The sequence below is a fragment of the Cryptotermes secundus genome, unplaced genomic scaffold, assembly GCF_002891405.2.
Source record: "Cryptotermes secundus unplaced genomic scaffold, Csec_1.0 scaffold612, whole genome shotgun sequence".
NCBI classification, from domain to species: Eukaryota; Metazoa; Arthropoda; class Insecta; order Blattodea; family Kalotermitidae; genus Cryptotermes; species Cryptotermes secundus.
This window is the reverse complement of record NW_019729902.1, coordinates 1,488,273-1,503,078: the sequence shown is the minus strand read 5'-3', so window position 1 is coordinate 1,503,078 and position 14,806 is coordinate 1,488,273. Positions and strand designations below refer to the sequence as shown.

At 37.4% G+C, this 14,806-nt stretch overlaps 1 protein-coding gene across 1 annotated transcript in view; it reads left to right on the top strand.

Moving 5' to 3' along the window:
• LOC111865767 (structural maintenance of chromosomes protein 2) overlaps positions 1-14,806 on the top strand; it is a 65,025-nt gene that overhangs the window by 4,796 nt on the left and 45,423 nt on the right. The window contains exons 2-6 of the mRNA XM_023854032.2: positions 1,075-1,224; positions 6,248-6,409; positions 7,248-7,358; positions 11,371-11,508; positions 14,483-14,623. Of these exons, the coding sequence (XP_023709800.1) occupies positions 1,075-1,224; positions 6,248-6,409; positions 7,248-7,358; positions 11,371-11,508; positions 14,483-14,623 (702 nt within the window). The remainder of the gene's footprint in view (positions 1-1,074; positions 1,225-6,247; positions 6,410-7,247; positions 7,359-11,370; positions 11,509-14,482; positions 14,624-14,806) is intronic.

Here is a 14,806-nt window from a genome sequence, read left to right as displayed (position 1 = left end):
GATGTCCATGTGACTATCCTTAAGATCACTTTCATTCTTCCTTGGGGGGCCGGTACTTCTACACTGCCAGTATAGGTCTTTAATATCCAATGTTAGTAGTTTATGATTTGCGTTTAGTTTTAAGTTTCTTATGTTTTCTGCAAAATGTATTGTGTTAGTGATGTTGTACTCGTATTTTAATTTTAGGTGTTCGTTTATTCTTTGATGTATGTATTTAGCTAGTTTATGTGTGGGTGCATTAGTGTTATTTATTACTGGTCTAATTGGGGCCCCTTGTTTGTGAATTTTAATTTTTGCTTTCAGTTTAGGTGCTTGTGCGTTCATTTGGTGAACATGTTTTCTTTTTGTTGGGTCTATTATAGTTTTACATTCTTTCAAAGTGTTTTGTACTTTTCTTTGAAATTTTTGTGTAGGGTCTGTTCCTAATTCAGAGATGTTATTATTTTCGCTAAAAGAATTCACTTTTTTGTCCAGGTCTTCTTTATAAATGATAACTAGTGTTTTTCCTTTATCGGCTTCTGCTATAGTAGCTTCGTGTTGTGCAAGTTTTTGTTGCATTTGTTTGGTCGTATAAATTTGTTCTTTGTATTCCTTATTTATGATGTTTTATTTAGACGTTATTTGTTGTATGTTTTTTGTCGCTAGGTATCTAATAGCTTCTTGTTGATTGAAGTCTTTTATTTGCCTTATCGCATTTTCTGTTTCATAGACTAATTGTTTTATAACTAATTTAGGTGAGATACCCATATTATATTTGCTTCCTTTGTTTAACAACCTTTCTTCCTTTTCTGAGAGTTGAATGTTAGTCATATTGCGCAGGCGTGGATAAAATGTTTGCTTATTAGGTGAGTGTGTGCTTCCGTGTAGTTGTAGTTGACTAGATAGTTTGTCAATTTTATTATTTAGTTGAATATAGTGTTTGTGTTTTCTCTACCCCTGACTTACTATTACTCGTATATCCCGAAAATGAGGTGACACATTTTCTCCAAGACATCAGTAAATATTTACTCTACTACAGCGTCACATCTTAGAAGACAGTATTCTTCATGTGCTTTGTTGCTTTAATTCCGAAAGGTACGTGCTGGAAGCCTACAAGAGCTGGTGTACAAAGGAGGTCAGGCTGGCATTACCAAGGCAAGTGTGACCCTGACGTTTGACAATCATGACAGGACACAGAGTCCACTTGGTTATGAAGAGTTTGAAGAGATAACAGTTACCAGACAGGTGNCTTTCTTCCTTTTCTGAGAGTTGAATGTTAGTCATATTGCGCAAACGTGGATAAAATGTTTGCTTATTAGGTGAGTGTGTGCTTCCGTGTAGTTGTAGTTGACTAGATAGTTTGTCAATTTTATTATTTAGTTGAATATAGTGTTTGTGTTTTCTCTACCCCTGACTTACTATTACTCGTATATCCCGAAAATGAGGTGACACATTTTCTCCAAGACATCAGTAAATATTTACTCTACTACAGCGTCACATCTTAGAAGACAGTATTCTTCATGTGCTTTGTTGCTTTAATTCCGAAAGGTACGTGCTGGAAGCCTACAAGAGCTGGTGTACAAAGGAGGTCAGGCTGGCATTACCAAGGCAAGTGTGACCCTGACGTTTGACAATCATGACAGGACACAGAGTCCACTTGGTTATGAAGAGTTTGAAGAGATAACAGTTACCAGACAGGTGAGATGTATTTTTATGACCAGCTGTTGACATGAATGGCTAGGTAAGTCTTTCCACTGTTGTAAATGGCTGAGACTCATGTTCATATCCTGTGAAATCAACTTGTCATTGTGTGTCCTCAAATAACTTTTGAACCAGTTGTGTTTCCATGTAACCCCTTATGAAGGGCATGCAATTCCAGGGTTGCCCTGCACTGTATTTTTAAATATTTTTAAATATTTTTAAATTTTAAACTTCTGAGGTGGGTCACCATCACCCTGCTGTCCAGAAGTTTTCAATCATAAGTTCATATGTGCAAGGTGGGGAGATAATGAAAAGCATGTAAAATATATTGTCTTGCCAGTTGTTAAAAGTTGATTTAGTTAAAAATTGCATGACATTTTGATTATCTAATACAGTGGAACCTCACTTAACAAGCATAATTCGTTCCAGAATCTTACTCGTAATGCGAAACGCTCATTAAGAGAAACAATTTTCCCCAAATAAATTAATGTAAAATACGATAATGCATTCCATGCTGAAAAAATACTGGAAAAATTTTATGTATAACGTTTATTCGAAGAAAATTATATATACATTGTTAAGGAGCGTGAATCATCTTCATCTTTTCTTCTTTGCGGAATGAACCAACCTGGAATGTGAATCTGATTTGCAGAAAACAAGAAAAAAATCGAAATAATTAGTTTATTATTTATGATACATATCTAATTCTTTTTTTTACTAGAAAGCTGTCTAGACACATTTGTTTTTGCCGACGCTTCAAAATTTGGTGAAAATGCGACACAACATTATCATTAAATAAATTTGTAGTGCGCATAGCCACTGCCTTATTAGGGTGATGCTTCTCAGTGTACGATGCAACAGTTTCCCATGCTTTCAGCATTTCTCTTATTGCACCAGAAGATTGTTGCTTTGCCGTTATCTCCTCCTCCTCCTCCTTCTTGAGGATAGTGCAAATCGTTGATGTAGACTGATTGTATGTGCGTGCTAGATCAGCCATGTTCACACCTCGTTCTCGCTTTTCAGTGAGTTTACGTTTCATTTCTATGGTTATTTTTATTCTCTTATGGCTGTCTTTTTGTGGTTTTTTTCTTCGGGGACATTTTTGCAAGAGTTATTAAACTTTGCACAAAAAGAAATCACAAATGATATGTCTGAACACAAGTTTGGAAAAATGTGTGATCACAAGTGACACTAAGATGCTAGTGGAACGAGTGTTAAACAGAGACTGATGTAGCAAGCGCACAATCCGGGACTTCCCCTCTCGTCACTCGTTATGCGAAACATCGCACGTTAAGCGAGTCATTTTTTTACAATTTGTTTTGCTTGTTATACAAATTACTCGTTATGAGAGCTGCTCGTTAAGCGAGGTTCCACTGTTTCAGTTTCCATCAGTTAGTGGATATTTCCTACCATTAAAATAACAAACATGAAAAAGAGAAAAGCAGGACTTCGTGTCTGTATGGAAAATTTTGTCATTTTCTTGCATGATGTCTTCTTTTTTTATTTTATTGCGTTTCCTGTTTCTATTTTACGCTTGCAAGAAAATGCATGGGTAACTCTTTAAATATGCAGTAAGTGTGAAAGCATGCTGTAGGAACAGATGAACAATATGAAGGCCTGGGATGTCACTGGAAAGTGGTATTAAATTCTTCCATTTTGTGTTTTTATTCCTTAAATTTCAAATTTTTAAATTTGCACTTTCTGTACTAGTATAGCTTGTTTCTTTGTGTGTGTATGTTTGTTCTCAAATTTGCAAATGTGATCTCGTCCCAAACTTACATTTTGCATTCGTACTGTGATATAATTTAAATTTTTCTTTAATTGTTTGGTTATTACTATATAGTCCTTTTCATATTGTCACAGTAGCCAAAGACGGGGTTTGGATTGGTAATTAAATTTATTAATAACCTTCAGTTCATAACTACAATTAATTATTACACTATTGCTGATTTACACAATGTACAATCAATTCACAATAATATTTCAGTCTGTCTGCATTAGTCTTCACGGGTTTATAACACAGGAACTATAACAGTCTCACTGAATTAGACAATCCAAATATTACAAATAAATAAAGTCGTCTAATCACACATTAAGTCTTCACAGGCTGACTTCTAGTGCTCCTTCAACTACGAACTTCCTATCATTATCTCCTTGCTTGTTTGCGTGCTTCTTCCACCATTATTCATAACTGATAACTGCTTTACTTATATAGCCGAGGAATGGACATGGACCTATAGTAAACACATATCACGTGATCGCTATCCAGTCAGCCGATTGGTGTGTCAGTTGGATCTACAGAAAAAACATAGCGCGTGACCACTATCCACTTTTGTGATGTCACCACGTACATGGAAAACACTGCTTCCTCTGTTGTTGTGTGACCTAACAACAGACTATTTACCAAGAGTCTGTCTTCATGGGAACTTGTTTACCAAGACATTGCCAAGCAATGGGTGTACGATGGGGTACCCAAAAGAAACCAAACTAATTTTTTTGTGGGCAGAGCTTTTGTAGTACCGCGTTTTGCCGCTATGAGCGCATAGAGCTAACATTCCTGAGTCGATAAGCCGACTGCCGTTGCTTCAGAAGTAAGGACTAATTTCAGCAGAGTTTATAGTGACAACTGTTTTGTGTGATCATCGTTTTTGCAATGTCTGATTTTCGTGAACAGCGTGCAGCGGTGAAATTCTTCTTTTTGCTCGGGAAAAGTGGAACAGAAACTCTTGAAATGTTAAAGCGGCGTACAAGGACGATGCTATGGGGAAAACTCAAGTGTTTGAGTGGTTTTCCCGTTTCAGAAATGGTGAAATGTCAGTTGATGACAAATCTCGTTCTGGTCGTCCTTCCACGGCCCAAACATATGAAAATGTTGAAAAAATTCGTGAAATCATCAAGGAAGATCGACGCTGGACCATTGAAGAAATTGTGGAACTGTTGGGAGTGACTTGGAGCTCAGTTCAGCGAATTTTGACAGATTTGGGAATGAAAAGGGTGGCTGCGAAATTCGTGCCACGACTACTGACTGCTGAACAAAAACAAGGTCGCGTGGAAGCATGCTGTGCTTTGAAAGAAGAGTCCCGACTTTTTTTTTGTTTCCTCAAATGAAAAGAGACAGGAAAGCGTTTTGTTGATGTTGCTGAGGTGAAGGAAAAAACGTCGGAGGCGCTGTCAAGCATCTCAAAAGATGAATTTATACGATGTTTTGAAAAATGGAATAAAAGACTAGACAAGTGTATTAGTGTAAGTGGAAAGTACTTTGAAGGGGATTGAAGGTTTGTGCTTAAAATTTGAATAAATAAGTTAAAAAAAATAAGTTCGGTTTCTTTTGGCTCCCCCTCGTATATATTCCCAAGGCAAAGTTAAGATCTGTAGTCTTTTGAATAGATTACGGAATTTGGCACCCATCATGATTCTGACAGTTTTCTTTTGCAATGTAAATACCTTTTTACTGTCAGATGAATTACCCCAGAAAATTATTCCGTACTTCATTAAAGAGTGAAAATAAGCAAAATAGGTTGATTTGAGAGTGTCAATGTTACTAATATGTAACATGAATCTAACTGCATGACATGCTCTACTAAACTTTGGAATCGACGGATCGATATGGTTTTTCCAGTTTAAATGATTATCAATTTGCAAGCCAAGGAATTTTGTGTTTACTCCCTCTTCTATATATTTATCATTATATCCTATGTTAATGGATATTGTGGTTAGTTTTTTGTTATAAATTTTATTACAGTTGTTTTTTCTAGGTTCAGGGACAGCTTGTTTGCAGAAAATCATTTACTCGTTTGCAAAAGAACCTTGCTTGATAACGTGCAGAATCATCTGAATTTTTACCAGAAATTATAACACTAGTGTCATCTGCAAATAATATAGGTATTGATGAGGTCCTTAGTGTAGGAGGGAGGTCGTTTATATAAATTATGAAAAGCAAAGGCCCCAAAATTGACCCCACTGGAATTCCATGTTTTAATATTCCCCAGTTTGAGTAGGTACTTTGGATTGAATTTGATGATTTTATTTCAATCTTTTGTTTTCTCTCTGTTAGGTAGGTAGGATCTGAACCAACGTTGTTCCTTGAATGTCAAAAAAAAAATGTAATTTAGTTAATAAAATTTCATGATTTACACAGTCAAAAGCCTTTGCTAAGTCACAGAATATTCCACCAACATGCATTTTTTGATTAATATAGTTCAACACACTGTCTGTTAACTTAAAGGCTGCATTTTCAATGGAAATTCCTTTCCTAAAGCCAAACATTATTAGTCTGTATATTATTACAATATTGTATTCAAATTTCAGTATCCAGTAATCATGGTCTCTTGACCATACCTGAAATTTGAATTATCTTTTTTTTTCATGCTCCCTTTGCTCTTAATTAGCATGTGTAATTCAGGGTGTACTGTATTTAATTTCTTCAAATTAGACTAAACAGTTCTTTCATCTACACTACCATAGGCTTTCTTTGTATCATTAAAAGCTACAAAATTATGAATTGTGAAAATAAACGAAATGTAGGAGGACTGGGTGTTAAGATATCCAAGTTTGGTACTGTTTTCAGATTGTGACTGGAGGCAAGAACAAGTATCTTATCAATGGTTCAAATGTGCAGACCAATCGAGTAAGGGATCTGTTCTGTTCAGTTCAACTCAATGTGAACAATCCACATTTCCTTAAAATGCAAGGACGCATCACAAAGGTGCTCAATATGAAACCGCCAGAGGTAATTACAGAATATTTTCATATTCTTCCTTGCACTTATTCATAGTAGCAACTCTCCATGTATCTTGACTAAGGCTGTAACTTCATGAGTGCATGCAGGGATTTGGTGGTTAAGCTGCAAGGAAAGAGACCACTAGGAAGGCCTAGATGTAGGTGGGAAGATGATGTTAAGATAGATCATAGAGAAATAGTATAGGATGGTATGGACTGGATTTATTTGGTTCAGGATAGGAACCAGTGGGGGGCTCTTGTGAAGAGGGTGATGAACCTTTGAGTTCCAGTCCAAAATCTGGCCTGGATGCTGTCAGGAATAGAAAAGTCTCTTGCTCCTGCTGGGATTTGAACCATAATCCCTCAGTCATCCAGCATATAACTTTGTTGCTGTATTGACCTAGTAAAAATAATTTATTTCTTTGATGTGCTGCAGAGAAGTTATCCCTTTTATGTAAACTATAATTCCCAAAATTCCTTTAGCTTCAGCATAATTGTGCATGATTTGTTGCATAACACACTGTGAGAAAATGAGACAAGGGGGATAACTGATGATTAGCAGGCAAGACATTGTCAGTCTAAGNATTCCCAAAATTCCTTTAGCTTCAGCATAATTGTGCATGATTTGTTTGTTGCATACTGCACTGTGTGAGAAAATGAGACAAGGGGGAGAACTGATGATTAGCAGGCAAGGCATTGTCAGTCTAAGAAATAATCATCCTTGTTATCATCATTGTCAGAGCAAGTGTAAAAGTTTTCTGTTCCATAATATATTATTATTCTTAATGCTAGATGCTCCATGGTTCAACAAGAATGTAGAGTAATGAACAGCACTTTTGTTTTTACAGATTCTTGCCATGATTGAGGAAGCTGCAGGTACTAGAATGTATGAATGTAAGAAACAACAAGCCCAGAAGACAATTGAGAAAAAGGATGCAAAATTGATTGAATTAAATGCGGTATTGCTATTTGAAAACACTTACTATGTTTAATTGATGTTACTCGGTACCTCTTCCTGTTATGTTGTACAGAAAATGGTAGATATTATTAGACTCTGATAATTAGTAATCAACAGTAATATAAGTAACACTTGAGAAGAAAATATGAAGCCAATGAACTTTCTTTTTCTTCTACCTGTTTCTTTTAAATTATCTAGCTTTTATACCTTCTGCAGTAAGAGTTTTCCTGCATCTGTTAGCTCCATGATACAAAGTCAAGTCATACTAAGCCATGTTTTAGGATGATGAACCCTTACTAAAATGTTCCCTCTCAAGATCTGGTTATATGGTTCCTCTGTAAATACGAGTCTCTGAAACAGATTTTATTAACTAATGTATGATTTATATCATCTACCATATTATGATGGATAGTATACATTTTAATAAATTGGGAAATCAGATGTTGAACTTGATTCCAAAAGTACAAATGCTATTACCCAGACTTCTTTACTGATAAAACAGTTGTCTTTACATTGGATGCATTTATATATTTCATGATTCAGTTATGTGGTACTTATGGTAACTTGGTGAGTCTCACATTGATTGTTCAGAAACTTTTCATGCAATTATCCTCTGACTTACATGATATTTACATTGCTTAACTCAAAATTTTTTATACTTGTATAAGTGTGTGGACTATTATGGTTATTATAACAGTTATCAGTATTATAATTTCAGTGCATGATATGATAGTTATTGCATCATTGTTGCCACCATCTCTGCCCAGTAGTCTTAAGTTTAAAATTGTATTTACACAGGTTGAATATGGATAGGTTTTCTTTATCCCACTGAAATAATGTGGAAAGCCATGAGTACATGCATACTGCATTTTGTTAGGTACAAAATAACAGGCTTAAACTCAAGATGTGATTATAGGAACTAATCACAGAAAAATAAAATCCATTTCTCATGGTCAGGTTCTTCAAAATCTATTGTTATTATTATTATTATTATTATTATTACTATTGTTGTTGTTGTTGAAGGGGTTAGGTTTCCCCATGCACTTAGACCAGTTATTGGTCCATTGTGTGTCCTCCTTTAATTTCTACTGTCCCCATACCCTACCGGTAGACGGTGCGTGCTATCAGCCCTGTTGAGCCAACAAGGTTGGCCCTTGGTACATCCACCCTTTACCAGAGGCATTGGAAACTACTTTGGGTGGGAAACTTATTTCCTAATTTAGCTCAGAGGTCTCTTAGAGACATGAGGTTCTTTTACGTGCCGTAAATCTACGACATGGGACCCACGGCTTAAAGTCCCTCCCGGAGGACTTGTTCCCTGAATTTTTCCGCCCTTCAAAAATTCAATGACCAATGTGTCTTGTGTCTGTTGACATGCTGAACTGGATAGGCTGAATTTAATTTAATTAGAAATATTATTATTCAGTTTGTTCACTTGGAACTAATTCAGCCATTTTGTTCACTCACTCAGGGAGCTGAGCCCTCCTTGAGAAGCTGCGAATTATGCAGCTACTCAAGGGCTTCTCAGCATTTTATGGAACCTGAAGGTTCATTACCGTGTTCACAAGAGACCTCAATTGGTCCTAGTCCTCAGCCAAATCAATCCAATTCATCCCATCCCATCCTGTCTCTCTAAGACCCATTTTAATATTGACCCACCTACATCTTGGTCTTCCTAGTGCTCTCTTTCCATCTGGGTTGCCCACCAATATCCTATATGTATTCCTCATCTCCCTAATTCATGCTGCATGCCCTGCCCACCTCATCCTCCTTGATTCGATCATTCTAATTATACATGGAGAAGAGTACAAGTTATGAAGTTCCTCATTATGCAGTTTTCTCCAACCACTTGTCACTTCATCTCTCTTTGGTACAAATATTCTCCTCGGCACCCTGATCTCAAACACCCTCAGTTTATGTTCCTCCCTTCATGTCAGAGACCAAGTTTCATACCACCATCTCTTTTGTTGCTTACTTACTTACTCATGGAGCTGAGCCCGTCTGGAGGAGCCGCCAATTCTGCAGCTACTCAAGAATTTCCCAGCATTTTATGGAACCCGAAGGTTCATTACAGTGTTCACAAGAGCCCTCCACTGGTTCCTATCCTGTGCCAGATCTATCTAATCCATACCATCCCATCCTCTCTCTCTAAGATCCATTCTAATATTGTCCACCCACCTATGCCTTGGTCTTCTCTGTGGTCTCTTTCCTTCTGGCTTTCCCACCAATATCCTATACGCATTCCTCATCTCCCCCATTCGTGCTACATGACCTGCCCACCTCATCCTCTTTGACTTGATCATTCTAATTATACTTGGAGAAGAGTACAAATTATGAAGCTCCTCATTATGCAGTTTTCTCCAACCTCCTGTCACTTCATCTCTCAAACACCCTCAAACTGTGTTCCTCCCTTAATGTCAGAGACAAAGTTTCACACCTATACATAACCACAGGCAAAATTATAGTTTTTTATATTCTAATTTTTATGTTTTTGGACAACAGACGCGAAGACAAAAGGTTCTGGACTGAATGGTAGCAAGCATTACCCGAGTTCAATCGCCTCTTAATTTCCTCCTGAATCAGGTTTCGAACTGTTATTGTTGTTTCCAAATATCTGAACTGTGCCACATTTTCAAAACATGTGTTTCCTATCGTTATGTCATGATTTTGCCCTGCATTTTGGTGACGAGACAGCAACATATACTTAGTTTTCTCTGTGTTTACTTCTAGACCAACCTCTTTACTTGCGTCCATTAAAGTTTGTGTTTTTTCCTTATGGTATCTACATTATCACCCATAAGATTCACATCATCAGTGTAGACCAACAGCTGATGCGTCCCGTTTAATTTCAGTCCCACCTGGTTTCCCTGGCCCTTCCTAATTGCATATTCTAAGGCAAAGTTGAAAAGGAGTGGCGATAAAGCATCTCCTTGTTTTAGACCATTCTGGATAGGAAATTTATCAGACAAATGTTAACCTACACGGACTTTACTGTAAGTTTTGTTTAAACACATTTTAATCAACCTAACTAGTTTCATGGGTATCCCAAACTCTATTAGAATATTGTACAGTACTTCCCTCCTAACTGAATCATAGGCTTTTTTGAAGTCTATGAATAGCTGATGTAGTGTCTCATCGTACTCCCATTTTTTCTCCAGTATCTGATGAATGCAAAAGATCTGATCTTTAGTTGATCTGTTACGTTGAAATCAACACTGATGATCCCCAATAATTTCATCTATATATGGACTTAACCTTGAAAGAAGAATATTGGACAAAATTTTATATGAAGTTGATAGCAGTGATATCCCCCAATAATTACTACAGATAGTTTTATCACCCGTCTTGTGAACTGGTACAATAATAGACTCCTTCCACTGATCAGGCAATTTTTCCTTATGCCAAATAGAAGTAATTATAATGTTGTATTTTAGTGTCCTGTTTCACTGATTCTTGTCCGTGATATGTACGTATTGGCCGTCTTGTAGTGCACTCAGTCTCACATGTCACTTCACTACATGTTTCGGCATCACTGTGCCATCCTCAGGTGTGTTATTTATGTCAAGCTATTGCATTGCTCGCCATCATATGTCATTTATAAAATTATCTAAAATGCGTTGTACAATGCTCGCAGCCAAAAAAGGACACATCACAAGACACAGTATACACAAAATATAAGAAGAACGATTCCCATAGTGGAAGAATGATGCAGTATGCAAATTTGAGTTAAGACGTGTAAGATGATGGATATTAACAAATTGAAATATATATAAATTTTATTATAGTTAGCGAAGAGTGTGCATTTTAGATAATTTTATAAATGACACATAATGGCGAGCAGTGCAATAGCTTGACGTAAATAACACGCCTGAGGATGGCACAGTGATGCCAAAACATGTAGTGAAGTGACATGTGAGATTGAGTGCACTACAAGATGGCCAGAAGTAATTAGGTTGTGGATCTTAGAATGTAATATTTCGCCTCCTGCTTGAATAAGATCTCTTTTGTTACAGGTTATAAATGAAGAAATTAATCCAAAACTGCAAAAAATGCATGATGAACGATCGCGATACCTAGAATACCAGAAGGTGCAACGAGAACTGGAATATCATACCAGATTTCATATAGCATGGCAGTACTACTCTGCGCAGGTTAGCTTTGATTAAATGCATATCTGCTTCCTGTATAATGTAAGGTTGTCCCTTTGCATAAGCACCATTCTGTGAAGGGGATAGTTGATAAGGCTCTACATACTCTGCACTAAACTAAACAGCTGTAACTGATGATAACATAGAAGTGAGTGAAGCCAGTCTCTGTAATCTGTCTGGGACCAAGGCTTCTTCCAGTTATCCATAAAACAAACAAACTCTGTGGCCTGTCGTCTGCAAGCGAACTATACCTGCCTAGCGACCGCCGCTTTTTGGCGAAGTTAGTGCCAATTTTAGCAGATAGTGGGTGTCGCATGGTCAGCACAATGGATCCTCATGACCGTTAATCTCGGTTTTCTAGACTGGAGCAGCTATTTTTTTTTAAATAGCTCCTTAATTATCCTCATGAGGCTGAGTGGACCCCATTCCAGACCCATTACTTCTCAGAAAATCTTGTAGTGCCTGGAATCGAACCCAGGGACCTCTGGATCTGTAGCCAGGAACTCTGATCACAAGACCACAGGCGGTCTTCATCTATCCTTATGAATGTTGATATAAACAGGGAACATTCTTTTGTGTCAAGGAGAATGTTATGGTTTACTCAGCTTGATGAAAGAAGTAACAAATGCTGTTACACTCTGTAATGAGTGCTTTGTAAGTTACACTACAAACTTGTTGAAATTCAGATACAGTCAACTCTCGATTATCCGTGGGCGGATTAACCGGTTTGCGGCTTAACCGGGGCTACTGATGCCTTTTTGAGGCTTATATATTGTTTAATATTTATTCACTTTTGTTTCACATGGTGAGTTGGAACACTATTTTCGCACTAGTATGAACAGAGTTCTGCATTCTTTGGTCCCGTTGAGCTAACACAATATTCTAGGGTAGGGGTGAAAGAATGCAAGGATTTGTGGAAAGTTTCAAGGAGAGATACATCGCCCCAGTTAGTCGCTTTGTATCGATCTTTAAGTGCGTTAGCAAAATATCAGGGTGTAAAAGGAAGCGTGTTGTGTTAAGTATTCAACAGAAACTTGAAATTATCAATCAGTTGGGAAAAGAGGTGTAGTTAAACAATTAGCAATGCAATACAGTATTGGAGAACAAACTGTTCGAGATTTGAAAAAACAAAAGTGAGAATGAGGAAGAGGTGGACAGTTCTGCTCTTAATCATTTGCAATCCTTACTAGACTATCTTGAGAGTGAAGAGGACAGTTTATTAAGTGACAAGCTAATATTACGTAGGCTTCGTACGGATAGCCGTAAAGAGGAAAATGCCGCGAAAAAGCAAACGACAATATTAAATTTTTTAAGTTTTAAGTGTTGGATGTTGTTGAGCACTGTGATTGAAATAACTAATTCATAATTCAGTGTAATGTAAAAAAGTATTAAATAGGCCATGAGATGACATAAAAATGAGGTTGAATAAATTTAAATACAGGTAGGCCTGTAGTATTATGAAGGTACAGTATTACAGTACTACTTTTAATAAAATTTGTCTTAACCGGGTTTTCGATTAATCGTGATTTCCATCCCCACCATTATCCCGGATAATCAAGAGTTGAGTGTAGTATCATATGCTTTCTGCTTATTGAAATCTACAATACAATAAAAGTAAAGTTGTCCCTGTGCTTAATTAATTAACTGCCATGCCATGAAGATGTATGTGGAGTAGAAGTATAGCTGCACCATTCTTGACCTCGGCACTAGAGGGAGGTGAGTAGGCAGCTTCATGCCTTGGCTACTTTACCTCCAGGGAAAGAACCCCTAGTACCCATTTGATAGGAGACTGAGTTGGCCCCAAAGCTGGTTTGTGTGGTGTGGAGTAGAGAAAAAGTAGTTCATACCAGGAATCACTATGCCAACTGAGCTACCCTTGCTCCCTCTACAATATAGTGAAGTATCTAAAACTGAAAAATTTTGGCATGGATATGGGAGATTAATAATTTTTTTATTGCTATTGTGGTGGGACTAAGTCCCTTGTGCTGCGGCCACTTCTGGCCTACTGTACCAGCCCCAGATGATAGGTGAGGGTGATTGTGGATCAGTTAGTGGAATGAAGATTGGCAGGGAAAACCGAAGTACTCTGAGAAAACCTGCCCCAGCGCTACTTTGTCCACCACAAATCCAACTTTACTAGGCCCAGGATTGAACCTGGGCCACTGCGGTGGGAAGCCAGCGACTAACTGCTTGAGCTATGGCGCATGCTTTAATAAAATTACATTCATTTTTAATATATTATCACGCGTATAAGTGACTAAAGACAGCGTTCGGATTGGTAACTAGATTTAATAACCACCTACAGGTCGTAACTACTAACAATTATTACACTGTTGCTGATTTACACAATTTACAATCACTCCACTCTAAACTTCTCAGTCTGTTTCCACTAGTCTTCAGTCCCCGTTTCCTGGCAATGGATTTATAACATGGGAACTATAAAAGTCTCTTTAAAAACACAATGTTCAGAGACTGGATTCTGTTCCTGTCCTCAGGTGAAACCTACTCAGTTGGGTCCAATAGATAGAGCTAGCTCCTATCTCCAGACAAGATGATGGATAATGTCCAAAAACATAATACTTGTAGCAATAGACCATTGTCACAAACTTTTAGATCTTCTATAAAAGTCTCACTAAATTACACACTCCCAATATTGATGTACTGCAGCGTACGTAACGGCATGTAACGTCTTCTAATTCATCTTCTGGTCACACTGGTGTTCCCTTGGAACTTTGGAACTCAAGTGAAGGCAATCTCTTATATCCTCTTGGCATGACCTTGCACAGAAAACACAGCCTCTCTGTTGTTGCGTGGTGCAGACCACAGGAAACACCTTTTCTCTGCTGTTGAATGATATCACTATGCATGCATTAACATTGCCTGGCAATGCTTCACAATAACGTAATGTGAAGTATGCTGTAACAATGTTTCTTCTGCATGGCTTTCAAACTAAAAGAATATTTTTTTGTACATATAGGAGGTTAGAGGAAAGACTAAAGAAAGGCTTGAAGATGTTCACAGGAATGTTCAAGACATCAAACAGAAGATAAAGGATGGAGAGAAAGAAATTCAGGATCTGGACCAGCAAACAGTAGACCTGAAGGAAAAAAAGAATATGGTAAGATTAATACTTGTAGTATACACGCACGCACTCTCACTCTCTCTCTCTCTCTCTCTCTGCATACAGGTAAAGTCTGGGGAATGGTTTAGTTGTATTAATGTGTAAGACTTCAGATGTAAGTTGCCAGACAGCTGAAAGCTTACAGCCAAGCATGGTAAATAATATTTAATGTATCTGGCT